At 51.6% G+C, this 27,653-nt stretch overlaps 1 protein-coding gene across 1 annotated transcript in view; it reads right to left on the bottom strand.

Moving 5' to 3' along the window:
• RGMA (repulsive guidance molecule BMP co-receptor a) overlaps positions 1-27,275 on the bottom strand; it is a 33,802-nt gene extending 6,527 nt beyond the window's left edge. The window contains exons 1-3 of the mRNA XM_060179347.1: positions 27,100-27,275; positions 12,008-12,123; positions 144-631 (exon numbers count right to left, since the gene is read on the bottom strand). Of these exons, the coding sequence (XP_060035330.1) occupies positions 144-631; positions 12,008-12,123; positions 27,100-27,113 (618 nt within the window). The 5' untranslated portion in view covers positions 27,114-27,275. The remainder of the gene's footprint in view (positions 1-143; positions 632-12,007; positions 12,124-27,099) is intronic.
• Between the last annotated feature and the right edge of the window lie 378 nt (positions 27,276-27,653).

The following is a 27,653-nucleotide window of genomic DNA, read 5'->3' as shown; positions in this document are numbered from 1 at the left end:
AATAAATAGAAAACTGGCATCTATTGTTGGCTTGCTTCTGACCCCTAAGGTCGACCTCACTCACCCCTGGGGGGTGCTGTCTGTCGTTCAAGAAGATTCCTCCCCAGCAGTCTGCTCCCTGGCACAGAAGGGGGTGGCCCTACCTTGCTGGTGGCTGTGGCGGCCGAGCCGGGCAGCACCGGCGTGTTGGTGACCTGCACGTTCAGGTAGTCGTTGTCGATGAGCGGCCAGGCGCCGCGCACCATGCAGGTCTGGAAGCGGTCGGTGAAGGTGCGCAGGTGCGGGTCGCCGAAGAGGCCGCAGTGCGTGTAGTTGGGCGCTGCCTGGCGGTAGTGGCAGGTCTCGGGGCTGTCATTGCGCTCCTGGCTGTCGCCGCCGGGGGGCGTGCGCGGACGCGGCGGCGCCGTGGGGCCCTCGCGGGAGCAGTTGTGCTGACCCATGAGGTCCTCGATGCCGTGCACTGCCGAGTGGAAGGCCAGGTCGCCGCGGCAGGTGCGCGCCGTGCGCCGGGTGCACAGGGCGTAGGTGCGCAGCGCGGCGCAGAACTCGGGGCTGTCAGCCGCCGCCTGGCTGCCTGCCGTGGCGCTCCAGAACTCAGAGTTGCACTTGAGGATCTTGCACGGGGAGGTGGCTGTGGAGACAGGGAGGGGCGTGGGGTCAGCGAGCCTGGGGGAGACAGCACCGGCGCTGGCACGATAGACTTTCACGGCTGAGGTTCCTGCGCTCAGGAACCTCTAGAATAAGAAATAAGAAATGCAGACACACACACACACAAACACGCACACGCGCGCACACACACACTCACACGCGCGCGCGCCAAGGCACAATCTCTAGCCCCTTATATGCCTGTCTTTTAAAAAAGTGGGGTTCAGGCGGTAGCGCAGCTGGCAGGACCGGCGTAAGGATCTCGGTTCGAGCCCCCGGTTCCCCACCTGCGGGGGGTGGGGGGTCGCTTCACAGGCGGTGAAGCAGGTCTGTAGGTATCTTTTTCTCCCCCTCTGTCTTCCCCTCTTCTCTCGATTTCTCTCTGTCCTATGCAACAACAATAATAACCACAATAAGGCTACAACAACAAGGGCAACAAAAGGGGGGGGATGGCCTCCAGGAGCAGCGGATTCATGGTGTAGGCACTGAGTCCCAGCAACGACCCTGGAGGCAAAAAAAAAAAAAGTGGAGGTGAAGGTGTGTGGTGGTGAAGCCGTGTGCAAAGACCCAGGTTTAAGCCATACAAAGGGGAAGCTTCACAAGCAGTAAGGCAGTGCTCCTTCTCTTCATCTTTCCTTCCCTCTCAATTTATATTGCTATTAAAAAAAAAAAAACAAACCCTAGAAGGGGTGGATTCACTGTGTAGACACCTGAACCCCAACGATAACCCTGGTGGTAATTCAATATAAATCAATACAATTTAAAAGTAGAAACAAGGATGGGGTGGGTGGGCCATGGCCCACCCACTAGAGCGCACATGTGTTATCATGTTACATTCTGGGGGGGGGGGTGCTTCACAAGTGGTATCTGTCCTGTCAAAGCAGCAGAAGGAGAAAACAAAAGAAAAGCTGCTCAGGACAGTGGAACCATCAAGAACCCTGGTGGCTAAAAAAGTCAGGAGAATGTCTGAGATTTGACTGCTAGCTGTGCTCTGCAGAGGGGGCTGCAGGTTCCCAGCAAGCACCCCCCCATGAGCGCTGGCCCCTCTAGCACCAAGATCACTTAGGGAACCAGTACCCATGGGTTAAAGAACTTGACTAGAAGTGGGAAACTCCATTTGTGTCTTTGGGCAGGGGAATTGCTGGGGAGACCTCTGCTCACCCAGGTACCTGGCCTTCATTCTCTCTGGAGACTCAGAACTTTGAGGTCAAACAGGGGGGTATGCATGCACGTGCGCGCGCGCGCGCGCGCGTGCGCGCGCACACACACACACACACACACACACACACACACACACGCGCGCGTTGGGCACAATACCCCCCTCCGCCAACCATGGGAGTCCTCAACTCCTTGCAGAGCTCTGCAGGTGGGAGACTTGGTGCAAAGGTGGTGTGCAGGCAAAGCCTAGAGAGCAGGATGGGCCCCCAGATTTACTGAGCGGTGGGGCTCCTGGGACTTGGGTTGGGGGCTGGGGAACTCTCCCTGCAGTACCCCCTCTCTTAGTAACCCCCTCCCCTTTCTCTTTCTCTGAAACTGCTCCAGCTGTGACCCACATCTGCTCCCGGGGACTGCCTGCTGGGCCTCAGTCCTCAAGAGCCAGGTCACAAAGGCTCAAATCAAAGACTCGGAGGATGACCTCTCAGTGGCCTCAGTGCCTCCCGCCTGCGGGTCCCCGGGGCCCAGCAGGCTAAGGCCTCTGTCTTTGTCCAGCAGTCCTCTGGCTCTCCACTCAAAGCAAGTGAGAAGGGACGCCTAACTAGTATCCCCATCCACACCCCCTCCCCCCAATGCTGCTGCATGCCCAGCACTCCACAGACCTATGTCAGTACACTATGGGGGAGGTTTCCCCCTCCCCCACACACACACCATCAATCCTATTTCTTCCAGCAGTCAACCTGGTGCTCCTCGGAAGTGGAGACTGGGGCAGGGGGTCCCAGCGAGGCAGGAGGAAAATATTTATATACCAGCCTCGCGTTATCCACGTTCAGAGCTCTCCTTTGAACTGTTAATCAAGCCCAATCTGGGAGAATAATAGCTTGATTATTACCACTTTGTTTGCATAACAAAGGAGTCCAATAAAATGTACTTTGCGGTGCACCCAGGGGGTGTGAAGGCTGGGCCCTGAGAAAGAGTTTTAGGAATGCAGAAAGCCGCCACAGCCAGAACCCGGGAATAAAGACAATGCAATTTGCCACCAAGAAAAAGCCCAATAGACCAATAAATTACCGGCGTGCAAAGGGATTAGATCGGGTTTCAGGGGCCGGGTGGGGCTAGTCAGCAAAGCAGAGCCTGCCTCCTCTTAAAGGGGTACAACTCTCTTGGCAGATACCCTTGCCACCAGTGCTGTGGCTCTCAGGGCCTGGAGAGTGTAACTGCCAGGACCCAGAGATGACAGTTCAGAATCTGATGGAGTGTGAGCGCTGAGCTCAATGCTGTTTCAGAACCAGCCCCAGTTTGCTTCTGGGGTGAAAACCTGTTCCATCTGTATTCAAAACCACACCTACTAGAGAAAGGGGTGCCCCACGGAAGACAGGAGTGGAAGAGAGCAGCATCCCCCCCCCGGGGGGGCACTGGCCAGAAGTGACATGCTGGCTAGTGTGAGTGGAATCAGGAGTTTGGGGACAAATGCAAAAGCCCTGATTGCCAGCTAAGACCACCAAGAACCCAATGCTGCACTTTCTGCAAACTTGGCACCCCCCCAGTTGCCCAGCTCCCTGGTAGATGCCCCCACTATGGGGCAGGAGACTGGAAGGGAAGGGTCCCCTCAGCCCTGGCAGTTTCCAGCTCTGTGACTCACAGGGGCTGGGGCTATACCAGAGATCCTCCCTCCAAAGCACACTGTCCCTCAAGCTCCTCAGTTCCTTTGTCACTAGAGAGGGAACTGCTTCCTGCAGCTCTCTGTGCCATAGGGGGCTCCCCACCCCACCTCCCATGGGCCTTTTCTGGACTACCCACATCCCAGAGCACCTAGTATGGTTGCTGTCTTCCTGGTCGGAGCTGTCACCAGTCTGAGTGGTTCAGGTGGTCAGCACTTGACTGGGCAGCCCTGCATACTTTTCAGTAAGAACTGGGCTCCATTTGAAAGCTACTTGAGGAAGCCATGCAGCTTAGGAGGTGATGGCTTCCACTGGGGCAGAGCAAAGGGACAGCAGCTGACAGAGAATTCACTGCATGGCCTCTGGGTCTCCAATGAGGTGGCAGAGGAGCAACAAGTCCTGTGGGTCACCCACCTACACTGCACCCAGCAAGAGGCCCCTCTCCAGCTTCTCGTGTCCCGGGGTGCTGCAGAGGGCAAGGGCCATGGGGCCTGGGCAGTGTCTGCCTAGCTGCCTGGGCTGCAACTTGGAGTCTCTCTGCTGGGAGCTGCCTGCTTATGTCCCTCCCCTAGGAATTTCACTCCATTGGGTTTGGCATCAGATACCAAGAGGGACACACCCAGGTGACAGACAAGCTGGATTTTTCCCCAGGTGCGGCAGGCCCTACCTTACTTAACCTCCAAGAAGCAGCAGTCCAAGCCTTACAGAAAGGCATTCCTGCAGGCCTGGGGCTGTGACCCTGAAGGTCTCCCACTCTACCCCCAACCCAAGGGAGAAAGGGCAAGGCCAGGGGCAGCTTCCCCACCCCCCTTGGAATGGATGGAGGGTGGCTCTGGGGAGCAGGGCCTGGGAGTTAAGTGGCTGCTGCCACCCCAGTGTGGGCAGAGGTGGCCCTGTGCCTCTTCCCCAGGGCCGGCTACACCCAGCAGGGCCACTCCACGTGGCAATAAGCCAGGCCAAGTGCCAAGAAGGGCACACCTCATCTTTTCAGCTGGATGGCCTCCTCTGCTCCCACCCCCCTGGGGCGTGGCAGAGCCTGGTCACTGGCAGAGGGGCACTGGAAGGGGCTTCATTCATCCTAGACTCAAGGCCACAAGCAGGCCGCTCATGCAGGGGAGTAGGGGACCTCTGTGTAAGAGGGTCATGGTGTGGGCACAGGGATCCAATGCAATACCCTCTGGCCGGAGGGCCATGACACAGCAACACAGGGGCCGACCACTCTCTAGCTGGGGGTGAGGCTCCCAGGTGAGTGAGCTGAGGTGAGGCTGGAGCCTGTTTCACCCTGGATGGGCTCTGGCCACCAGGGGGCTCATCGGTCAGAGTACATTTGAAGTGGTTTCTCTCTTATTTCCCTGTTGGGTGGGCAGGCCTTCCTCCTCCACCTCCCGCAGCCTGGGGCGGGGAGAGTGGCTGGCTGACTGGCTGGGCACAGGGCCGGCTGGCACACACGGGTGCAAGCTTGGGTTCATGGAATATTCCTCAGGGAGTCTGGGGTGGGGGCCATCAGGGGCTCCTTTCTGCAGAGCTGGGCATCCTGGGCTCTGGCTGCATGGGTGAAACAGTGCACAAATGGGTAAATATGACATCATCTGATGAGGAGACTTGCATAGTGACAGCCCTACCTGCAGCTGGGGTGGGGGGAGAGGGGCTACTTCCTTTTAGGACAGCCAGGCCAGGCTAGGCTGGGTGGGAAGCAGATGGGGCCAGTCACAGCCCTAATGCTCACTTCTCGTTTTATGTGCTTTTTATTTAAAAAGAGGCATTTATTTAATGAGTGGAGCATCACTCTGGCATATGAGGGATTGAACTTGGGACCTCATTCACCAAGTCCTGCATTCTACTCACTGAGCCACCTCCTTGGCAGCCCCTTAAGATCTACTGATTTATCAACTGGAGAGAATGGAAAGAGAGAAAACCAAAGCGTCAATCTGGTGCATTTGATGCAGGACGCAAACAAAGGACCTCATGCTTTTAAGGACAAAGCTCTAGCCACTGTGCCACCTCCAAGTCACAGCTCATTCCCCACCCTACTCCTTCTTCCCAGAGTTGGGGCCTTGTCATATATATATATGGAGAGAGGGAGAGAGAGAGAGAGAGAGAGAGAGAGAACGAGAACACAGCACCAGAGATTCCTCCAGTGCCATAGCACCTCCCATATGGTGCTGGGATTCCAACCTGAGCTACATACACAGCAAGGCATGTGCCCTGCCCGGTAAACTGTCTCTCTGGCTCCATCTTTAAAGCTTTATATGCTATAAATCAAGTTGAGCAAGTACGTTTACCCCAAATCTGATATGGAACCTAGGGGTCTGGCTTCTGTTCCTGCCTCTGCCACTAGTGAGCTTATACAGTGCTGGAGACCGACCTCTCTGAGCCTGTTTCTTCATTAGTAGAGTGAAAATCATGATGCCCATAAGGGGTGAGGACCACATTTAGTTGAGCCACATGAACTGCCTTTCAAGTGACTAGACTTCAGAGAGAACAACATAAAGGCACTATCTCTTGAATGAGGTTAACTCGTAAGGCTGGGCTGTGGGAGGTTAGGATCTGGCTTTTTTTTTTTTTTTTTTTTTGTCTTTTAGATTTGGAAATGAGTTTTATTTTTATAATTGGGGGGGGGGGAACCACTACTGGAGCATATGGAGAAAAACTCTGTGGTCTCTGTCCATTAAGTGAGAAACAGAACCAACAAAAATGCAAAATTTCAGGGCCAGGTGGGTTTGGGGTGTGGTATGAGGAGGGGGTTAAAGAAATAGAAAATGGGGTTCCCTGCAAACAGAACTGGTGATTTAAAAGCACAGGTGCTAGGTGGCTGGAGGGCCAGCACAGCTGTTGGTAGAGGCCTCACTGGAGCCGAGCAGACGGCACTGCCCCTAGGCCTGGACTGAATGGAAATGCAAGGGTCCACTCACTCTAGACTGGTGGGGCCAAGAGCAAGGCCTGAGGGCTGCCCACAGGACAGTGGGTGGACGTGGAGTTGGGGGAGGTCAGGAGTGACCCGAAGACTGGGGATATGCTAGAAACCAAGGAAGTGAACACCTGGGAAGGGTGGGCCCCAGAAACCTAGAAGCTCCAAGCGGAACCACAAGGAACACTAAGTTCCAGAGCAATTCATCTGCGGATTTGGGGTGAGGATGGGTGTGGGTCCTCAGGCTGTTAGCTGCAGGACAAGGGGGGAGGGACACTGTCCCCCAGATGACTGGACAGCATGGAGAGAGGCCTACCTGACCCCCAGGCTGTGGTCAGCAAAGCCCCCAACACACAGGCCAACATTAGTCCAAGGGACACAAGAGATGAGACTAGTGACAGCCACCCCCAGGGTTCCAGGGCTGAGAGCATCTAAAGACACAGGTGTAAAACTAGAAAAGCTTTGGTTAAGTAGAGATGAATAGGTTATCTTAAAAAGGGTGGGGGGGGGAGAGTCAGGTGGTAAGCCAGTCTGCAAGTGTCTATCTTTCTCTCCCCCTTTCTGTCTTCCCCTTCTCTCTCCATTTCTCTTTGTCCTGTCTAACAACGACGACATCAATAACAATAATAACCACAACAACAATAAAAAAGGGCAACAAAAGGGAATATATATATATATATATATATATATATATAAAAGGGGGGTCGGGTGGTAGCGCAGTGGGTTAAGGGCATGTGCCTGTGAAGTGCAAGGACCAGTGTAAGGATCCGGGTTCTTGCTCCCGGCTCCCCACTTGCAGGGGAGTGGCTTCACAGGTGATGAAGCAGGTCTGCAGGTGTCTTATCTTTCCCCCTCTCTGTCTTCCCCTCCTCTCTCCATTTCTCTCTGTCCTATCCAACAATGATGACATCAACAACAACAACAACAAAAACCAAGGGCAACAAGGGGGGGGGAGGGTGGAGGTCTTTGATTTTCGGCAGTTTGAATTAGCCGAACATTACAAACACATGAAGACTGGGAGATAACTCACCTGGTAGAGTGCATGCCTTACCATGTGCAAGGCTCTGGGTGCAAGTTTTGGCACAACATGGGAGTACTACTGATGGCTCTGGGGGGCTCCACAGATAGGGAAGCAGAGCTGAAGTGTCTCTATTCTCTGTCTGTCTCTACTTCTCTCTCAAAAAACAAAGAACAGAAAATTGAACTGGGGAGGCCACTTAGCAGTACTACATATGCCAGAAGCCAAGTTCATTCCCCAGGGCCAGACAGAAAAAAAAAAATCAAAACCACAAACAGCAATAGATAAATAAAAGAAGGAAAGAAGAAAGAGGAGGAGAGGGAGAGGAAGAGGAAGAAGAATACCTAACCCACAACCTGTCAATCTTACACATATCACCAAAGAGAGGCTCTTGAGTCAACTCCACCCTACCATCTTCCACCATGGAGTCAGGTCCTGGGCCACCTCCTGTCCATCTCACGGAGCATCTGAACCTAACCTACTCCTCTCCAGATCTCCCAAGCTCTGTGGGACTGCTAACCACTTCCTCACCCTTGCAGAGAAGGGTTGGGGGTCCTGACTCTCCAACCCACTGCTAGGATTGAAGGGATCAACCACTTGCAGCATTTTCCAGTCCACTTCCCTGGAGGCCAGGGCTCCTTCCTGCAGGTCCCTGTTGCCGCCTGCCTCTTGCAGTTGGACATCATTCCATCCTCTCCCTCGGGGACCCAGTCCCACTGGGAGGGCAATGGGCATGGAGAAAACATTTCCACACCGCAGCTTTGACTGGAACAGCCTCAGCTCTCTGAGGACACAGAAGCAACCTGGGCACCATGCAGGAGCTTGGTCTCCAGGTCTTAGTTTCCCCTGCAGAGACAAACATTTCTAACACAGATACCGTCAAAAAAAAAAATCTGTTTTTACCGAAGCATTACTGTATAACATAAGCTTCAGTCTTGCATCAGTGAGAGTCAACATGTGTATAGATGGGGGGGGGGGGCTTCAGCACTGACAGATTCACAGCTCCTGGAGCAATTAAAGGGGCTGTAGTTTATAAGCAAAGGGCGGGGCCAGCAAATCGCCTCACTTGGTTAGTGCTCTGCTCTTCCAGCTTAAACCCAGACTTGAGCCCTGTCCCCACTGCACTGAAGGGAGCTTAGGTCCTATGGCTCTTCTCTCTGTCTCTTTCTCTACTTTTCTCTGAAAAACAAAACCCAATGAAAGTCAATTGTGGACTGGAGATACAGCTCATCTGGTTGGGTGCCTGCACTGCCATGTACACAACCCAGGTTTGAGCCAGGCAATGGAGGATGTTTCAGTGCTGTGCACCTCTGCCCCCATGAAAAAATGGTCTGCAAAACAAAAAAGAAGTGGCATCCCTCAAGCCAAAGGCTCTCGTTCTATAAAAAAATAAAGTAAAGAAACAGGAGGAAAAAAAAAAAGAAAGGTTTCTGGACAAGGATTCTTCCAACGGGACAAGTTTCTACGGGAGGCCTGTGTGGCTTGCTGGTCTGGGGACCAGCATGCTGGAGCCTAGTATCTACACAACACAGTCAAGGGCTGACAGGTCTGCAGGACAGGCCCTGGGAGGGAGACCTGTTCTGTGAAGTCATATGGTGCAGAGTTAAAAAAAACTCTCTGGCCCTGGCTTCACAGGCAGTGAAGCCAGTCTACAGGTGTCTTTCTCTTCCCTTCTCTGTCTTCCCCATCTCTCTCCATTTCTCTCTGTCCTATCCAACAACAACGACATCGATAACAATAACTACAACAATAAAACCACAAGGGCAACAAAAGGGAATAAATAAATAAATATTTAAAAAAAAACCTCTCTGGTAATGATATTCTGAAAAGGATGTGATTATGGAAGACTCACTGAAGAAGACTTTCCTGCCTTCCCTCTCTCCCCTGCTGCATGTAACCATTCTACCCATTAGCTGCAGGCTGGGCAAGGAAGACCATGGGGCTCTAGGGAGAGCACAATGCCCTTTCCCAGGATGGGGTAGGCCTAGGTGACTTCACGTAAGAACTCTAAGCCCAGCTGAGGTGAGCCACGCAAGAACACACTTTCCCTCTCGCTCTCCCTGCCTGGATGAGCTTATGTGCCTATGGGCTGGCTCCCCAGGACATCCATGCTGAACAGCAGGGACAAGCCTGCTTTCCCTTTCCCGTGGCTGCTTCTGCTGGGAACCGTGATGGGTGGAAAAGGCCACAGCTGCCCCATGTCCTCCCTCTAGTGTTGCCCTCACCCTACCCCCGCCAGGCATTTGCACTCTCTAGCCTGCAGCTTCTCTGCCCTCCTTGCAAGTGGCCCCTCTGTCCATGTTTCAGCGAATCTTGACAGCCCAGCTCTCTGCTGGGGGGGAAACCATCCATTTCAGCTCTTGCTGAGGATGGGGCCTTGAGCTTCTGCAGCATTCGGGCTTCAGAGCCTCTGGAGCCCTGGGGCAGGGGGTGTTTGGGGAAGTTTGATTTTCAAGAAGGTGGGCACTTTTGCCTGACTGCAGCTGTCAAGGCCTCAAATTAGAAGAAACATGAGCCAGTTGGCATGACAGTGCAGCTATCGGCTCTATCTGCCAGGTTTTAGTTACCAGCCTAGAAGCCAAAAAAGCAATGGGCTTCTTGCAAACAAAAAAGTGATGGAATTTGGGCCATGAATTACATAAGCCTCCGCTGGGTTTGCTTCAACCCTGCCTTCCTTAGACCCTGCGGGGCTACTTGCAAGTTTTTCAAGAGAAATGAATGGAGAAATAAAAATCAGCAGCCCTCCCAGCCTCTTTCTGTCTCTGAGAGCCCCCCACCAGCCCTTCCTTCCCACCCACCAGCCCAACTGTTAACAAGTGCTGGCACTTTAAGAGCGGGAAGGTGCTGTTTTAAGGGCCTCTAAGCCCCCCTTCTCAATTTCAGTTCAGAGCTGAGCTCACATCCCCCCTGTGGCAACCCAGGGACAAAAGCCATTTATCAACCCATCTGATAAAACCTCCAATGGGCTGGATCTTTATCAGGACCAAACCAAGAAGGGCACATGCTGCAAACTCCTGCTTGTCTGAAAGGTGGATTTCACTGTAAAGCAGAATCTGTTCTATAATATATTTAAGTTCTTGGTAGAGAAGGAGAGCCTTTTCTCAGCCAGATGCTTCTCTCACTGGGGAAACTGTCCCTTTTTTTGGGGTGGGGGAGAGTTAAGACACTCTGCAGCTTGGGTACTGTGACTTAATATTTTTGGGCCAGGACAGGGCTGGGGGGCACTGAATCCCACAACCCACCTCCAAGGTTGGGGGCAGAGCAATGTAGTTGGGGCTGGGAACAGGTTGTGGCTCTCCAAGAGGGAAGCCCTGGGCCTGGGGGACACCAGGGGAGGGACTGGGGCTGAGGGGGTCCCATAGCAGAGCCTGTTCTCCCCTTAACTGCAGCCTGCAGCATTCACCCACCAGAACCCCCAATTTGCAGCCAGGCAGGGCCCCCTGTCTGTCAGTCCCTGAAACTCTTGTTGGCTGAGAAGCAAAACAAAACGGCTCAACCCTGGTCTCACTCAAGTCCTTTCTTGCAGAGCTGGGCTGTGCAGGGGACTGCCTGTTGGGAGTCAGATCCCACCCCCTAAAAAAAAAGACACCGGGGACCCCTGCCGGCAGCCCCTCTCTCCCCACTGCGCAACAGAAAATGTTCCTGGGGGCCACTGGGTCCGGGACACTGGGCCCACTAGTCTTTTTTTTTTTTTTTTTTGCAAGAGAAAAAACGGGCAGAAAGGGTTTAACTGGTGTTACCAGGCTGCGAGGCTCATATGGTGAACATGAAAATAAAGTTGTATGAAACATTATAAAGTAAACAGACTGGGGAATTTAAGTTTCGCGAGTTCCCCACCCAGAAAGGGAGAGGGGAAAGAAAAAGAAGAATGAAGATAGAAGAGAGAAGAAATAAGAAAGAAGAAGAGAAAAAAAGTAAAGAAACTGGAGCGTTTGGGAAGGAACAAATGCTCCTCTGTGGACTGGGCCTCCCCTCCCCCAACAAAAACAAGAGGTCCGGGCTCGGAGGAATTTGAAAGCAGCGATCTGCCAAAAACATTGTGAAAAACTATGGGGGATTCATTGGAAACAGATGGACTTTTTTTTTTTTTCCAGCTTTAATTCTGAAAATTCTCTCTCCCTTTCTGACACAATAAAAACAAACAGGGGGCGACGCGGCCTGTCATCACGCGGCCGGGCGGGCGCCCCGCAGCCCCGTGGGCCGTCCCGCGTGGCCGGGAGCGGGAAGGGGCGCTGCCCGTCGGAGGGGGCGCGGGGCTGGGCGTCGAGCACCCTGGGGTGCGGGGGGAGGACACACCGGCTCCACCCCCCTCCCGCCACCCTGCAGGTTTGCAAAGTGCTGGACGGACGCGGGGCTAGAGAAAGTACCTCGCACCTCTCGCACTCCCATTCTCTCCGTGGGAGGCGGGTGCTGGTGGATGTCCCGGGTACCCCTTTCCTGAGATAAAAAAGGGGGGATTGAATGGGTGTCCTCCGCCCCGAAAACTTCCTCGGCCCAACTGCTTCTTATTGCAGACCGCTCCAAAACCTCAAAGACCCCACCCCACCCCACCCGGGACCCCGTGATGGGAAACAAAGACAGCTGGGAAGGGGAGCGGGGGGGGGGGGGAGAGGGACTTACCTGCCGGGAGGCTGCAGAGCAGGAGGGTGAGGGCCGGCCAGAATCCCAGGGCTGAGCGCGCTGCCCCTCTCCCCATGCCCATCCATCCAGCTCGGCCTGTTCCCACCAGCCTCGCCCTGGAGGAAGAGTGCGAGACAGAAGGGGGACAGTCAGCCACGCCGCGGGGACAGGGCAGCCTCGCTCCGCCGGCGGGAGCAGCGAGCCGGGGCGGCTCGGTCCCCTCGGCCGCGGGCGCCCGGTTTCCCCCCCCCCCCCCAGCGAGGCGCCCCTCCCCGCCGCCCAGCGCCCGCCTCCCCGCCAATGTGGGCGCGGGCCGCCCCCTCGCGCTCGGGTTTCAGCAGTTGGGGGGGGGATGAGGGAGACGGGGCGGGGTTGTGGGGCTGGCGGCGGGGACCTCGCGGACCTGGGGGACCCCGGGACAGACGGAGGGTGAGCCCAGGGCCCCCGCAGAGCAGAGCGCGGAGGCCGCAGCTGCAAACCCCCCCCCCACCACCGAATCTTCCCCTCCACAAACAGCCAACTCAGTCACAAACTGCTTGGAGACCAGCCCCAGGTCCCCCTTCCACGCCATCCCCCCGGGGGGGTTTCAGAGGTGCCCCCCCCCCGGTGTGAGAGGCTGAGAAATTCGCATCCGAGGCGCCCCCCCATTGGCCCTTGGCCCTTCGAGTTCCTCGCGGCTTCCCGGGGCGTCGCCCTGGCTGCGCCCCCAGAAGTGGGGGGCCGCCCACCTGACCCAGGAGATGGGGGGCGCGGGAGGAGGCAGCTGCCACCCTGGAGGAGGTGTCCCCGGCGGTCCCCGCACTGTGCAGGGCCTGGCTACTGGGCGCTGCCAGGGAGAAGGCACCAAGGGTCTTGGGGGTCAGCATGAGGGCGGTGACCTCCTTTAGTTCAAGCCTTATTTTCGAGAAGTGGGGAATCTCCTCTCTGACACCCCCAGGGCTCTGACACTCTGCGAGAGGACACTGAGAGACAGGCAGCACCTGAGAAACATCTCTGGGAGGAAGCGCCTACCCAAGGATCAAGTGTTTTCAGTCAAACCCTTCCCTCCCTCCCTTTCCAATTTCCAAGCCTCCTCATCTGGTTCTTTGGGGGTGGGGACGGGGGCGGGGGCGGGGTGGCGAATGACTGAGTTTTTATCCAATGTAGCTGTTTCTCTTAAGCACTATCGCAGCCCAGACTCTCTGAAGGCCACACAGGCTGCTCTGAGGAGCCAGGAAAAAAAAAAAAAAGGCGCCGGGGGTGGGGGGTGCCTTGAGGCCTTAGCTTTGGGAGTCCCTGTCTGTGAAGACAGCCCAAAGCAATAGCACTTTCCCATCTGGCTTCTACAGACCCCATAAGAAGGAGCAGCACAGCCAAGGCCAAATGGAAGTCTTTGTTTCCTGAGACACCCCCCCAACACACACACACACAACCCCTTACAATTGGGGTGCTACCACATTTCCTCCAAATATTCATGGCTCCATCCCACAGGCTCCCACTAATGATGATTCCCCAAACCGGGGTTCAAGCCCCAGCCTGTCTGGTGAAGGCAGGCCCAGGGCCTCTCCAGTGGCCAGCCCTGGGGGCTCACCTGGGCCCTAAATCTGCAGAATCCCAGCCCACTGCCCTGGCCCACTGAGCAGGCCCCAGACAGGCAGCCAGGATCTCCTCCTTGCAAGTCAGTCCTCATGCCTTTCTGGTTCAGGAGAGATGGGGTCTTTGGAACTTCCAGGCAGCCCTGAGAGTCAGCCCACTGTCTGCCCTGCTGCAACTTCTGGGGCTGGGGGGTGTGTGTATATGTGTGTGGACACTGGCCTCCAGACCCTGAGAAGATTGTGCCCACAACAGAATGCCTGAGAGAGAGCCTTCCCTATGCCATTCTGACCCAAAAGCGGACTTGGGGCAGTTTCCAGTTTCACTGCTTTGCCCCATTTCTTTTCTCTTCTTTTTTCTTTCTTTTTTTTTTTTTTTGGATAGGACAGAGAAAATGAGAGAAGAGGAGGAGATAAAGAGGAAGAAAGGCACCTGCAGACCTGCTTCACTGCTTGTGAAGCACAGGTGGGGAGCGGGTGCTTGAATCCGGATCCTTGTGTGGGTCCCTGCGCTTAGTAGTACTAAGCACCTGTGTGCTTAGCCAGATGTGCCACCACCTGGACCCCATGCCCCATTTCATCATCTGCCAGAGACAGGCTGTCACTTTCACTAGCCTGAGACAGCAACTGAATGCCCTCTGTAGCCACAAGGTCCCCTCCCATCATCTCTGCTAGATGACTAGCCGCCATTTTGGGAGGAGCCCCAAGTCTGAAGGCATAAGCCAGTAGTTTGGGAAAGAGAAGAAATGCATGAAGATACTTGGACATCAGTGAAGTGGGGAATCTGGTCATGCCACAGCTTAGGTCCTCTAGAGAAATCCAGCCCCATGTACAACAATCTGGAAGTGGGCTAACCTTGAGGAATCTAAAGTAGCCAAACCAACCAGCTATGGGCAACTCCCAGCTCTCTGCAGGAGGAAGGAATTCTTGAAATGCTAGGTTTCAGAACTCAGCACTTAACTCAAAGCCTAGTGGACTTCAGACCAACAGCTCTGTCAAGGAGGCCACACACACCTCCTTCCCCAGGTTGGGACCTGGGCTTTGGTGCACCCACCTTCTCAATCCTGACTACTGCTTCCTGTCCCCTGGCTTTGGGTCTGGAGGTCACACCACTGAGTTCTAACTCCCACTTCCCTTCTCCATCTTTAGGGAGAAGTGCTTGTATGGTGGAGGGGCAGGAGGCTGCCAGAAGGCAATGTTCTGCAAAAGGCCTCCCAGGTCAGAGACAGCAAGAACTCCAGCTCTGCCTGCTTCTATGCATGAAGTGGCCTAAGTTTCAGGGCCCAAGTCATTAGCCAATGAATATATATTCAGGATGAAAGTATGCTACTTCCTGGGAAATAAAGAGATGAATAGAATGCCTCCTATCTTCAACTGCTGGTAGAGCTTCATGGAAGAGGTGGTGTGTCTTGTAGGATTCATTTTTAGTAAGAACGACTATAATAACATCTATTTCTGGTGCACATACATCAATCAGGTGCTGGCTAAGTACATTTCTAGACACTGAACTAAGGTGGGTTCCTTCAACCTATACTCACACCTCTGTGCAGATGAGGAAACTGGGGCAGAGGGAATGACTGGTTACCAGCTGACAAACTGGAGAGCCCACCTGCTCGATTCTAGGCCATATTCTCCAACATACAAGTCAGAGTGAGGCTCAAGGTCAAGGAGAGACAGCAGAACTTCACTTGGAGTAAAGCAGGAATACATTTCATTGGCAATAAGCCCAGAACACCAGTGCCAGGGGCCTCCAGCCCACCCTGGGGTGCAGGGTGGGTAGGAGGTTCTCCAGTTGTGGGGGTGTGCCAGGGAGCTGAGGGGAGGGAAAGTTCCTGGGAGAAGGAACAATGAGTTTATCTTGCACTACAGTGTGGCCTAAAGAGAGCTGACAAAGTTCTTAGTCTACTTGCTACCTTTTTGGCACCTTGGAGCCCCACCCATGGTTTTAAGAAAGGATTAGTTTATGGGGGGTTAAGTAGAAACCCTGTGGGTGTTTGTTGATAATACAGATGCCCAGGCCCCACTTCAGAGCAACTGAATCTGAATCTTCTTTAATTTTAATTTTATTTATTTATTTATTTATTTGCCTCCAGGATTATTGCTGGGGTTCAGTGCCTGCACTATGAATCCACTGCTCCTGGAGGCCATTTTTTTCCTTTTGTTGCCCTTGTTGTTGTTGTTGTTATTGCTGTTGTTGTTGTTGGATAGAGCAGAGAGAAATTGAAAGAGGGGGTAAGAGGGGGGAAGAGGAGGGAGAGGAAGACAAACACCTACAGACCTGCTTCATCGCTTGTGAAGTGACTCCCCTGAGGGTAGGGAGTTGGGGACTGGGATCCCTGCTTTGAGCTATGTATGTTTAACCTGCTGTGCTACCACCCGGCCCTGGAATCTTAATCTTTAAGGGTAGAGTCTGTGAATCAGCATTCTAATGATCTTCCCCCCCCCACATTAATAATTCTTTCATTGACTAATATGCACAGAATCAATAGCTTGGGAAATTCTCTCACCCTCTATCAAGCTGTCGGTGTATAGAGACCATAGCTGAGTCAACCAATTTATCTCCTTGCTCAATTGTGACCTCTGATTCAAGATGATAGGTTTCTGGGTAGCTATGATGTGTATTGCAGGTGGAAATGGGAATATTTTTTTCCCCTAAGGTCATGTTTTTACGTTTTTAGCCAGAGCACCAGCCAGTTCTGATTTATGGTGATGCTGGGATCAAACCTAGATTCTCCAAGATACAGGCATGAAAGTCTGTTGCATAAGCCACTGTGCTATCTCCCTATGTTAATATTTCTGGATTCCCCTGGTGACAGTGTTGCAGAGCAAGTAAGAAATGCTATTTGAAGAGTGACATTTTTATGTTTTGGTGTCAGCAAGAATTTTTTTTTTTTTTTTATGGTAGAAAGGACAGTTTAGTTAGATAGGACAGAGAGAAATGGAGAGAGGAGGGGAAGACAGAGAAGGGGAGAGAAAGACACCTGCAGACCTGCTTCACCGCCTGTGAAGCAACTCCCTTGCAGGTGGGGAGCCGGGGGCTCGAACCAGGATCCTTACGCCGAAGAAATTTTTTGGTCATAATCCCCAGTAATGCCATGGTATACCTGAAACCACAACTCCTCCTCCTTTTTTTTTTTTTTTTTTCTTTTGCCTCCAGGGTTATCACTGGGGCTCGATGCCTGCACTATGAATCCACTGCTCCTGGTGGACATTTTTTTCCCCCATTTTTTGTTGTTGCTGTTGGATAGGACAGAAAGAAATTGAGAGAGGAGGGGAAGACAAAGAGGGGGAGAGAAACAGACACCTGCAGACCTGCTTGTGAAATGACCACCCTGCAGGTGTGGAGCCAGGAGCTTGAACCAGGATCCTTGCACAGTCCATGCACTTTGCACTATGTGCGATTAACCCAGCGTGCTACCACCTGCCCCCCAAAACCACACCTTCTAAACATCAAGTAAGCTCTTGAATGCAACTTTGGGGCAATCATGCCGAGGCATTCCAGAGCTCAGTTGTGGAGACCTGACCACCCAGCCTTCACCTCTCTCCATTCCAGTAAGTTCTTGGGAGAAGAACCAACTTGGAACCATTTATGCACCAAATGGTAACTGTTTGAACTGACAGTGAGTCTGTGTGTGTGTGTGTGTGTGTGTGTGTGTGTGTGTGTGTGTGTGTGTGTGTCTCCACTAGTAGAAGGCCTATGGATTAATGAACACTTTGGTGCCAAGCACAAATACCATAGACATTTAACAACAGGTACCGATAGCCATCTTATCCATCAAATTCAAAATAGTTTAGAATGGCTAATGTAAAACTGAAATCAAGAAGATCCCTAGCTCATGGGAAGTGGGGAAAAGAACATGTGTGTCATTCTACATGTGTCTCCTCTGCCACCCCATTCCTCTTTTTGAAAGATATTGGAGCCTGGGTCAGAGAGGTAGTATAATGGGTTATTCAAAAGTCTCACATGCCTGACACTCTGAGGTTCCAGGTTCAATCCCCAGTGCCAACATAAACCAGAACTAACAATCTAACAGACAAAAAGAAACAAACAAACAAACAAAAAACCCCAAACCTGAACAAAACAAAGACATCAAAGATGTTGAAGTCTGAGAGAATTTCTTAAACTTTATACATTATCTGAATAGACTTTCTAGACTCAGCTCATCTGTAAAGTGGGGATAGATAGGAACACACTGAGGAGTTAATATAACAGACCACTCAGAACAGAAGCTTGGCACAGAGCTACCTCTTGATGAGTAGTTGCTAATATTAGTTTGATAGTGTAGCTAAGAACCATTGTTTGAACTCTTGAGACCCTGAAACAAAGTATGTGTGGTTTCCAGAGACAAATGGGAAGGGAGTCTGGGAAGAGTGGGGGTCATTTTGAGAGAGTGATGGCACTGCAGTTTGAGTGGTGAGGGTGGCAAGCCTTCTACACTTATTGATGGTGAAGCCTCCTCCACTTCATCAATGAGGGGGCCAAGAATCAGACAAGTTGAGCAACAGAGAGAGGCTCAGGCCTTGGGTGTTTTTCCCACCAACTTATAGCTGCTTCTCATCTTTGCCAAAGGCTTGCTATTTTTTTTTTCTGTTAGTCAAACAATATGCCCCATATATATAATGATGGGTGACACATTAGAACTGGGGATATACGTCTAGAACTGGGGATACATTGTTTGCAAGAAACAAAAATAGAAAAGTGTTTTAAGAAAACCTTCCTTGAGGAGGAGGGCTATAAGATAGCTCATCTACCCAGCAGAGCACACACTTTACCATAGAAAAGGACCTGGGGGGAGTTGGGCGGTAGCACAGCAGTTAAGTGCACATGGTGCAGAGCACAAGGACCTGTGTAAGGATCCCAGTTTAAGCCCCCGGCTCCCCACCTGCAGGGGAGTTGCTTCATAGACGGTGAAACAGGTTTGCAGGTGTCTATCTTTCTCTCCCCCTCTCTGTCTTCTCCTCCTCTCTCCATTTCTCTCTGTCCTATTCAACAATGACAACATAACAACAATAATTACAACTACAATAAAAAACAAGGGCAACAAAAAGGAAATAAATAAAAAGTAAATAAATAAATATTAAAAAAAAAGAAAAGGACCTGGTTTTGAGCCCCTGGCCACCATGTGGGAGCACCAAGCAATGGAAATCTTCATGAGTAGTGAAGCAGTACTATGGCATCTCCCTCCTTTTCTCTCTCCCTCTCTGCCTTTCACCCTCTATCTGAAAGAAAGATAAAGAAAAAATTTCCCTGAACAATCTCTTCCACTCCCTAAAAATTAGAAAGTGGAAATAGTTACAGGATCCTTTTTCTTTTTTAAATTTTTTAATTATCTTTATTTATTGGATAGAGACAGCCAGAAATTGAGAGGGAAGGAGGTGATAGAAATGGAAAGAGACAGAGAGACACCTGCAGCCCTTCTTCACCACTTGCAAGAGCTTTTCCCTTGCAGGTGGGGACTGGGGGATTGAACCAGGTATGCCACCGCTTGGCCCTTCTTTTTATATTTTTTTTAAAGGTCAAGGACTTAATCACCTCTGAGTGGTGAATGTGTAAATACTGCACGAGGAAGTTTAGGTCAATCTGTCTACAGTGTTGATTCACTGCAGTCCTTCAGACTACAGGCCTTTCTGAACAAGTCTAAATTCAAAGCCAGACAGTGTGTGTGGGGGTAGCTTACCTGGTACAGCACCTGCTTACCATGACGGAAGCCTGGATTCGAGTTCTCAGGACACCACACTGGAACACTGTGCTGCCTTCTTTCTCCTGCAGCTTCTCTATCTCTTTCCCTCTATGAGAGTGGGGGGTGGGGGAGCTTGGAGCAATGCCCTAGTGGCTAAAAAACAAAAGTCAGATGGGCTTCTCCTCTGACATACTGGTCACTGGCATGGAAAGAGGGTGGCTGCATCTGGACTCGGGGCTGATTTACCTTCAGCATCCCTTGACCCAGACTTGGAAAACAGAGGCTAACATTTTCTTCACCAAGGCCAAAGGCAGTAGGCCCTGCCAATAGCACCTATTTACAAAAGAAATCAGACCCTTGAAGTTTTGGGACCTCCTTTCTCCCCAACACTCTCAGCACAGAAAACCATAAACAACATGAAATTCTTTCAACATAGGAGAGGATGGCATCAAGATTATTTATCATAATGACCCTGAGAGTCCAAAACATAGATAACAAGGGAAATATTTCGGAACCGCTATCCTGAATTCTGAATATCAAACTCTTTTAGCTACTCTGATATACATAACAACATAAATCAAGCTCCTAGGAACTCCTTGTTCTGGGGTTCACTGACCTGCTCAGAAGTAGAGTGCAGGGCTTGCAATCATTGAGAGGTTCCTTCAATCTCTAGTGCCACATGTATCAGAGTGATGTGCAGGGGTCTCCCCCACATTAACTAAATAATTCCCTTTTCTTTTTAAAACAACCAACCTGCTAAACTTGGCAGTGAGAGATTATTAGCAGGTCTGGCCCTGTGGGGAAGGGGGTGATGCCATCATGGATCTTTAAGCTCAGTATTTTCTTTCTGTATAAATAAGAGCCTATGTGAGAACATGCGCTTGCATCAAAACACTTACTATTTACACTCTATTTCTTTCCCTAAAGAAAATTAAATTTAATGTACAGGAGAGTACATCACACAGCCAAACTTTCAAACATTCCTATTCTTTTCTAAGTGCCAAATGTTTCAAGAAACTCCCCTAGTTTCTAGGGTTCTGGGAGTGGCTCTGCATTTCCCTGGGCTCTTCTGCAATGCACCTGTCCAGTTAGCCCTTGTTAAAATGGAGCACACAAGGTGCCAACCAGTGAGTCAGGCTGCAGAGAAGACCACGGGAAAAACCAAAAATGTGAAGTTTATTGCTCATGGTCCTGGAGGGGCCCATGGGAAGGTGGAGGCAGAGGTGCAGATGGGGCCTGGGGAGCATATCCTTACTAGGTTCTGTGGGTGAAGTGCTTTGGGATTTCCAAGTTAAGACTATGTATGCCAATTAAAACCCAAAGGTTTTAGGATGGAGTATTTTAAAAGGATGATTTATCTTAAACTTCACGGACATCTCAAATAAGTGGTTCACAGGGAACAATGGATGCGTGGAGGCTGTTTATCACATGGGTCAGTGGAGAAGTCACATTAGGAGTTCTATTTGCTTTTCACTTGACCCTGTGGTCCAGGGCATACACAGAATAAGATCCCCACAGAACCTTTGGTCAAATTAAATGGATTCAGAGACAGCAGTCCCCGGAAGCAGTTAGCAAAACCCTTGGCAGTTCAAGCGCCATGTTCTTGGTAGGGCAAGCAGTTCCAAAGCATGCCAGTGCCAGGAGCTGATGGTGCACCTTGGCAGCACATTTCCTTGTGATGGCCAGCATTTTCCCAGCAGGTGCTTTCTCAGTGAGCCTCTGTGAGAGCCAGCATTTGAGCTGATAAAAGGGTCTCCCAGCAAGCTCAACCCAGGTCTTAATGCCTCACCACTGACTCGGACTTGGCTAGAAAAAGGCTTAAGCTTTGTGAAAGTGCCTTAAACAACCAGATATTATGAGTCTTAATAGTTTGGAGGGCAGAGAAATACCATGATACAGATCACTTGGGAAGTGTATAAAGCCTAATAGAAGTGAATTCCGGGGGTCGGGCGGTAGCGCAGCTGGTTAAGCACATGTGGTGCAGAGCGTAAGGACTGGTGTTAAGGATCCTGGTTCGAGCCCCCAGCTCCCCACCTGCAGGGGAGTCGCTTCACAGGAGGTTAAGCAGGTCTGCAAGTGTTTATCTTTCTCTCCCCCTCTGTCTTCCCCTCCTCTCTCCATTTCTCTCTGTCCTATCCAACAACAACAACATCAATAGCAATGATAAGAATAACCACAACAACGATAAAAACAAACAGGGTAACAATAGGGAAAAAATGGCCTCCAGGAGCAGTGGATTTGTGGTGCAGGCACCGAGCCCCAGCAATAACACTGGAGGCAAAAAAAAAAAAAAAGAAAATTAAAAAAAAAAGAAGTGAATTCCTAGAGGACAGCATCTGTGGCCTGGGACATGAGCTTACAGGCAAGAGGTTCCAGGTTTGATCCCCAGCACTGCATTTGTTGGAGTAGCTCTCTGGTCTCTCTCATGAAATAAACAAGCCTTTAAAGTATTTTAAGTAGCACTTCTGTGTTGCAGCTGACAAAGTTTATTAAGCTGATGTATGTTTAGAAGACTGTCTCAGGGACATCTTTGTATGTTTGTAAGTTTCCACCTATTTATTTAAAGAGGTGATCCAGGGGAACATTCCTCCAAGCCCCTAAAGGGGGTGAAAAAATGTTTGCTTCCATCCTCAAGAAGAAAGTGAACAGAAAAAACAGCAGAGGTGCTGAAACTCTTACTGAGGGCTCAGACAGAATGTGTCTCCTTAAGAGGACTGAAGGAGGGCTGTTATCAGAAACAGAACAGATTTACTGCTGTCAACCAGAACAAGCTGCTCAAAGACCTTGGGGTCTCAAACTCCACCCAAAATGAAACAATAAAACACAAAGTAGAAGCCAAAAGACAAGGTAACAGCTAATTTTACTCCCGCTTACTGATCCTGCTTTGGCCCATAAAAGCACACAACCTAAGTCAGTTTTTTTTTTCTTCCAGATACCTGACATAATCTCATTTTCAAGTTTTTTCCTGCTTTCCAGGCAAATCCAGTACCTTGATTCCTAGAAATTCTCCATCCTGGAGTATTATTTTAAAGGAACTATTGAAAAACAAGAAGTAAACCCAACCAGCAACTTTGTAATTACTTTCTGCTTGCTACATTTTAATTCTTTACTGGAGCAATCTGGATATAATAATTTTTAAAAGTTGAGTATGGGCATAGTGCATTGTTATGTCCCTCAATTAGCAGAGACTTTAATTTTTTAAAGTAGGACTGTAAGTTATGTTAACACTTATTCTGTCAATTTATGTCCAGATTTCAAAATGTCTTCTTCCCCTGCCCTTAGAATCATCAAGTTTCAGATTCAGGAAACAGCCTCACCTCTTGACAGAATCTTCTGCTCATGGACCTGACTTGGCTAAGAAACTGGGCGCATATTCTTCTTCCCTTCCCTTCCCTTCCCTTCCCTTCCTTTCCCTTCACTTCCCTCCCCCTTCCACCCCCCTTCTTTTCCTTCCTTTTTCTTTTCTCTCCAGAGTCCCAGGGTTATCATTGGGGCTTCATGCCTGCACTATAAACTCAACACTCCCAGCAGCTACGTTCCCCTTTTCTTTTAAATTTTGTTAGGGCAGAGAAGTTGGAAGGCGGGGGCGGGTGTGTTTGTGTGTGTTTGTGTGTGTGTGTCAGTGGTGCAGTGGGTTAAGTGCACCTAGTATGAAGCACAAGGACCCACACAAGGATCCCAGTTCGAGGCCCTGGCTCACCATCTGTGTGTGTGGGGTGTCACTTCACAAGCGGTGAAGCAGGTCTGCAGTTATCTATCTATCTCCCCTCCCCTTAATTTCTCTCTACCCAATACAATGGAAAAAAAAAAAAGGACACTAGGAACAGTGGATTCACAGTGCTGGCACCTAGCCCTAGTGATAACCCTGGAGGAAAAAGAAAAGAAATTGAAAAGGGAGGGGAAGATAGGGAGAGAGGAAGAAGACATCTGCAAAACTGCTTTACCACTTGTGAAAACTCCCTTCCCCCTCACAGGACAGAACAAGGGCTTGAAGCTGCCTTCTTGCACATTGTAATGTGTGCACTCTACTGGGGGTACCACAGACTGACCCCTTGGGCATCCTTTTAAAAGATGCTCATGTGTCATTGAAGAAACTGACTTCTTCTTGACATTGAGCACCCAAGGTGTGGCGAGCCTTACTCATTCCCACTGCCCTCTTCATAGTTTCTTCTTGACTTCACTGCCAAGGGAAAGGAGGCTGAAATGGAGCACGTCAGAATAAGAGTCTGTCATCTGAATAGGGCTGAGCACCAGACTCGTGGTACCTCCCTTTTCAGGTTCAAGTGAATTTAGTTAAGTCTGTTGAGTTCATGTTGCTTGGAAGGCAAAGCCAGTCTCCTAAAGAGCCATAGGAATGCCAGAGGCACTTGCAAGTGATTTGAATTCACCTCTGGGATTTATAAGTCAAATTCTAGAACAATGACCCTTGAGGAGTGCCCCTTTCCACCATCACATTCCAGTTGCTCTGTGCTGGTTTCCTATAATCCCTGACTGTTTATGCTCAGTTCCATTCCAGTCTGCCCAGTTTCTTTCCCTTATTGAGACTTATCAGGAGATGAGTGAGCATGCCTCCTAAGACGTGACCAAATTTGGGGACCATACTTGGTAAAAGCCAAGGTCGGAGCCTAACTCACTTGGTAGCCAGGTTGTAGAGGGAAAAAAAGCATTTTAAACCCACAGAACCCTGGAAACATCCCTTCACCTTCACCTTGTCTGTGGGGGTCACATAGAAGAACTTGTTCCTGTGAACTTCCTGGAAGCTTCAAGCATCACTGTGAGCATGGCTTGACAAACTCCTTGTCCTAGTGTCAGGGATGCCTTGAGGCTTCTCACTTTATTTGGCATCTCTTGATTTAACATTTCCTGTATTTGAACCCATACTTGGTGGTTAAAGAGAGTCAAGTAGGAGCTTCTCATGCTTCCATTCTATGGAAATTACAATGTGGGGGAGGAAGGGCAGGGGTAGTCAGGGAGATTCAATGGGAGAAGTTTCTATGGAGAAAGCAGACATATTTCTAAGTGAAAGCTCCCTGAATAAGTGACTAGATTCTTTGATACAAGACATGCTGGTGGAGTAAGAGGAACCCTCATGTACTGTTGGTGGGAATGTTAACTGATCCAGCCTTTGTGGAAAATGGTATGGAGGATCCTCAGTAACTTAAAAAACAAACAAACTGGGAGTCAGGCGGTAGTGCAGTGGGTTAAGGGCAGGTGGCACAAAGTGCAAGGACCAGCATTAGGATCCCTGTTCAAGCACCTGGCTCCCTACCTGCAGGGGAGTCACTTCACAAGTGCTGAAGCAGGTCTGCAGGTGTCTATCTTTCTCTCCTCTCTGTCTTCCCCTCCTCTCTCCATTTCTCTCTGTCCTACCAAACAAGGACGACAACAATAAAACAAGGGCAACAAAAGGGAATAAATATTGGAGGAAAAAAACCAAACTTTGTCATATGATCCAGCAATCCCACTCCTAGGTATCTTTCCAGAGAACATAAGTGTTCAGAGAAAAGATGCATGCACCTGCTCACAGCAGCACTGCTTGCAGTAGCTCAGACAGGAAAAGAAACCTCAGTGTCCAAGGCTAGGGGAGTGGGTTGAGAAGATGTGGTCTATGCACATACCAGAATATGACTCAGCTGTGAGAAAAGAGGATGAAGAGGGGATAGTGCTAAGTGGAACAGCCCAAAAGAACAAGAATTATGAGATGATCTTTCTATTTCAGTCATATGTGGATTGTAAAGAAACAAAGTCAAACCAAAGCAAACCCTCTGCGTTTGACCACAGAACTGAGATCATCCTCACAGAGCTGTTAGGGTGGAGGGGTCCCAGACACTTGGGGTGGTTGGTATGTTGGTGGTGGACATGGCAAGGCATGAAGAAGTGTGAAATTGTACCCCTAAAGTATTCAGCCTCATAAACTAAAATTGCCTTAATAAAAATATGTATCTTTTTTGAGAAAAAATCCTTTGGTCCCAAGTTTAAATAAGTACCTGCAAATGCAGAAGCTGTCTGGGGCCTGGGCACCACCCTCCATTATACATGTCTCTTCCCAGTGCCAGCACCTGTGTGTCACCTGGGTGGAACATGACGGGGGTGACAGAAAAGTGAGGCTAGGGCCTCTTGTATCAACCCCAGGCTCAGAGCACCTCAGGAGGGCAGTCTCCCCTCACTGCAGTCTGGAGCTATCCAGCCCCTCTGAGGAGGGTGAGCTCTGTTAACAGGAGCTGGTCTGGAAGGTGGCAGCAAAACCCACCCTCAGAGGATGTGGAGCCTGCAGCAGGGATGTGTGAGTGCCCCACCCAGAGCCTTTGTCTCTGGGCTCCCATCAAGCAAACTGGGGTGCAGGTGTTAACTGGAAGCCATGGCCCTTAGAAAAGGAGACTTGTTTGCTTTTCACTGGCTGCAGCTATGAAGCAGCAGGAAACCGCTCTCATTGTGTATGAAATGGTGATTTCGGATTACACCACACCGTGCTTGCTAGTGGGTCCAATCACCAGTCTGCAAAGTGCAGGGCAGGGACTAGGGTGGTAACCGCATATACGTATTTGCAGATTTCTGCGCTTCAAGCACAAGGCAGGGTAGGTGGAGAACCCTGCCTTGTGCTTGAAGCACAGCCTACCAAGCCCTCCTGTTGTATATTTGCCAGAGCCCCTAGAGCCTGATGGAGGTGACAGAGCACCTATAGGTACCAGTCTATCTCAGTGCGGCCTGCACTGAGTGGCGTGTTCCGAGGGTCGGTCGCCATCTCAAGACCCTTGTGTTCGAAACGCGCCGGCCACCTCCCGCCCCACCTCTACCCCGCTGGGAGTCCCCACTTGGAGGGCACCCAACTTCGGGGCTTAGAGGGAGCGCGCTGCTCATCCATCCCGCTAGATGGCGCGATTCCCCCCGAATACGGCCGCCAGACACCCGGTTTATAAAGTAAACATAACCCAACGCCTTCAGAAACCACACCACAAAATAGCAGCTCGCAGGCACCCATTAAAAGCTCAATTTGGGCGAAACTGATTCTACCTCGGGGGCAATTTAATGCAATTGCATTAATCCGATGTGATCAAGAACGGCTTCCAAGAGTCCACCCCCCTGCCGGCGACCCCCACTCTCCCCATGCACCTGTCTCCCTTGCCAGGTTTGTGGCCCCAGCCCAACCCCGTGCGCCCCCGGCGCGCCAGCCCTGCCAGTGCACTTGGGCATGCGGGGGCTGCCCGGGAATCCTATGCCTTGGCACCCAAGGCAAGTCCCGCACTTTCCCGCACTGGGTGCAGTCCCCCTACCCCCGCAAAAGGCGCTCGGACCTGACCTTACACGGAGCGCAATGTCACCATCCCGGGCAGGGGAGCACAGGGCGGGACAGCCCGATGGCCCGCTCCATCCCAGCTCCGGGAGGGCTCCGCATTGGAGTGGGGAACAGTGGCCCGGGAGGAGGTGGCCCCAGAGAAAGGTGAATGTAGTACGGGTATTGATGGGGAGACGCGAAGTCCGACAGCCACGTGCCCGGGAAGCGCATTTCTGGGAATGGAAGAAAAGAAAAAAGGAGAAGGAGAAGGAGAAGGAGAAAGAAGAAGAAGAAGAAGAAGAAGAAGAAGAAGAAGAAGAAGAAGAAGAAGAAGAAGAAGAAGAAGAAGAAGAAGAAGAAGAAGAAGAAGAAGAAGAAGAAGAAGAAGAAGAAGAAGAAGAAGAAGAAGAAGAAATAAAGAGACGGCAGAAACTTTACCGCTGCAAAGAGCTGAAAGCGATCGTGGCGCGGCAAAACTGAAGGGCGGTCGAGACCGGGCTGGGGAGCGGGGCAAGCAGAGCGGGGTCCTCGGGCCGCCCAGCCGCTCCGCCCGTCCCACGCGCTTACCTTGGCGGCTGCATCAGCCCCTGCGGCCCGCTGGGGGTGGCGCTGGAGGGGCTGCGGCGAAGTCGGGGTGCCGGGGCACCGCGGGCGGGCCCCAGGGAGGCAAGAAGGAGGGCTTGGCCGCCGCAGGTCCGGGCCGCCCCGGCCGGCTCAGCAGCGGCCCCGGGCGCGCCGCCTGCTCCCGGGCTGCATGCCCGCGAGCGCCAGGAGCAGCCGGCCCGGGAGCGCAGGGCGAGAGCTGCCCAGCCCAGCGGCCCGCGCTCGGGAGACTATAGCGGAGCGGCGCGTGGCCCGCCCCTCCCTCGCCGGGCCTCCGCCCCCCGCCCGCCGGGGGCGCAGCTTCGCTGGCTGGGTGAGCGCGCCCAGGGGAGGGGGCGGCTGGAGCGCCCCAGGCACGGGCGGGGAGGTGGAGGGGACAGGCCGGAGGGGGGCCCTCCCCACCCCCCAGTAGCACCTCTGGGTGACTGAGAAGGGGGCACGCTGGACAACCCAGACGTCCTGCGCGCACGGGTCGGGGGGAGGCGCGTGGCAAGTGCCACGACCCCCCTCCAAGGCGT

Source organism: Erinaceus europaeus, chromosome 20, assembly GCF_950295315.1.
Source record: "Erinaceus europaeus chromosome 20, mEriEur2.1, whole genome shotgun sequence".
NCBI lineage: Eukaryota > Metazoa > Chordata > Mammalia > Eulipotyphla > Erinaceidae > Erinaceus > Erinaceus europaeus.
Note: the sequence above shows the minus strand (reverse complement) of the source record. Positions and strands in the feature narration are given on the sequence as shown.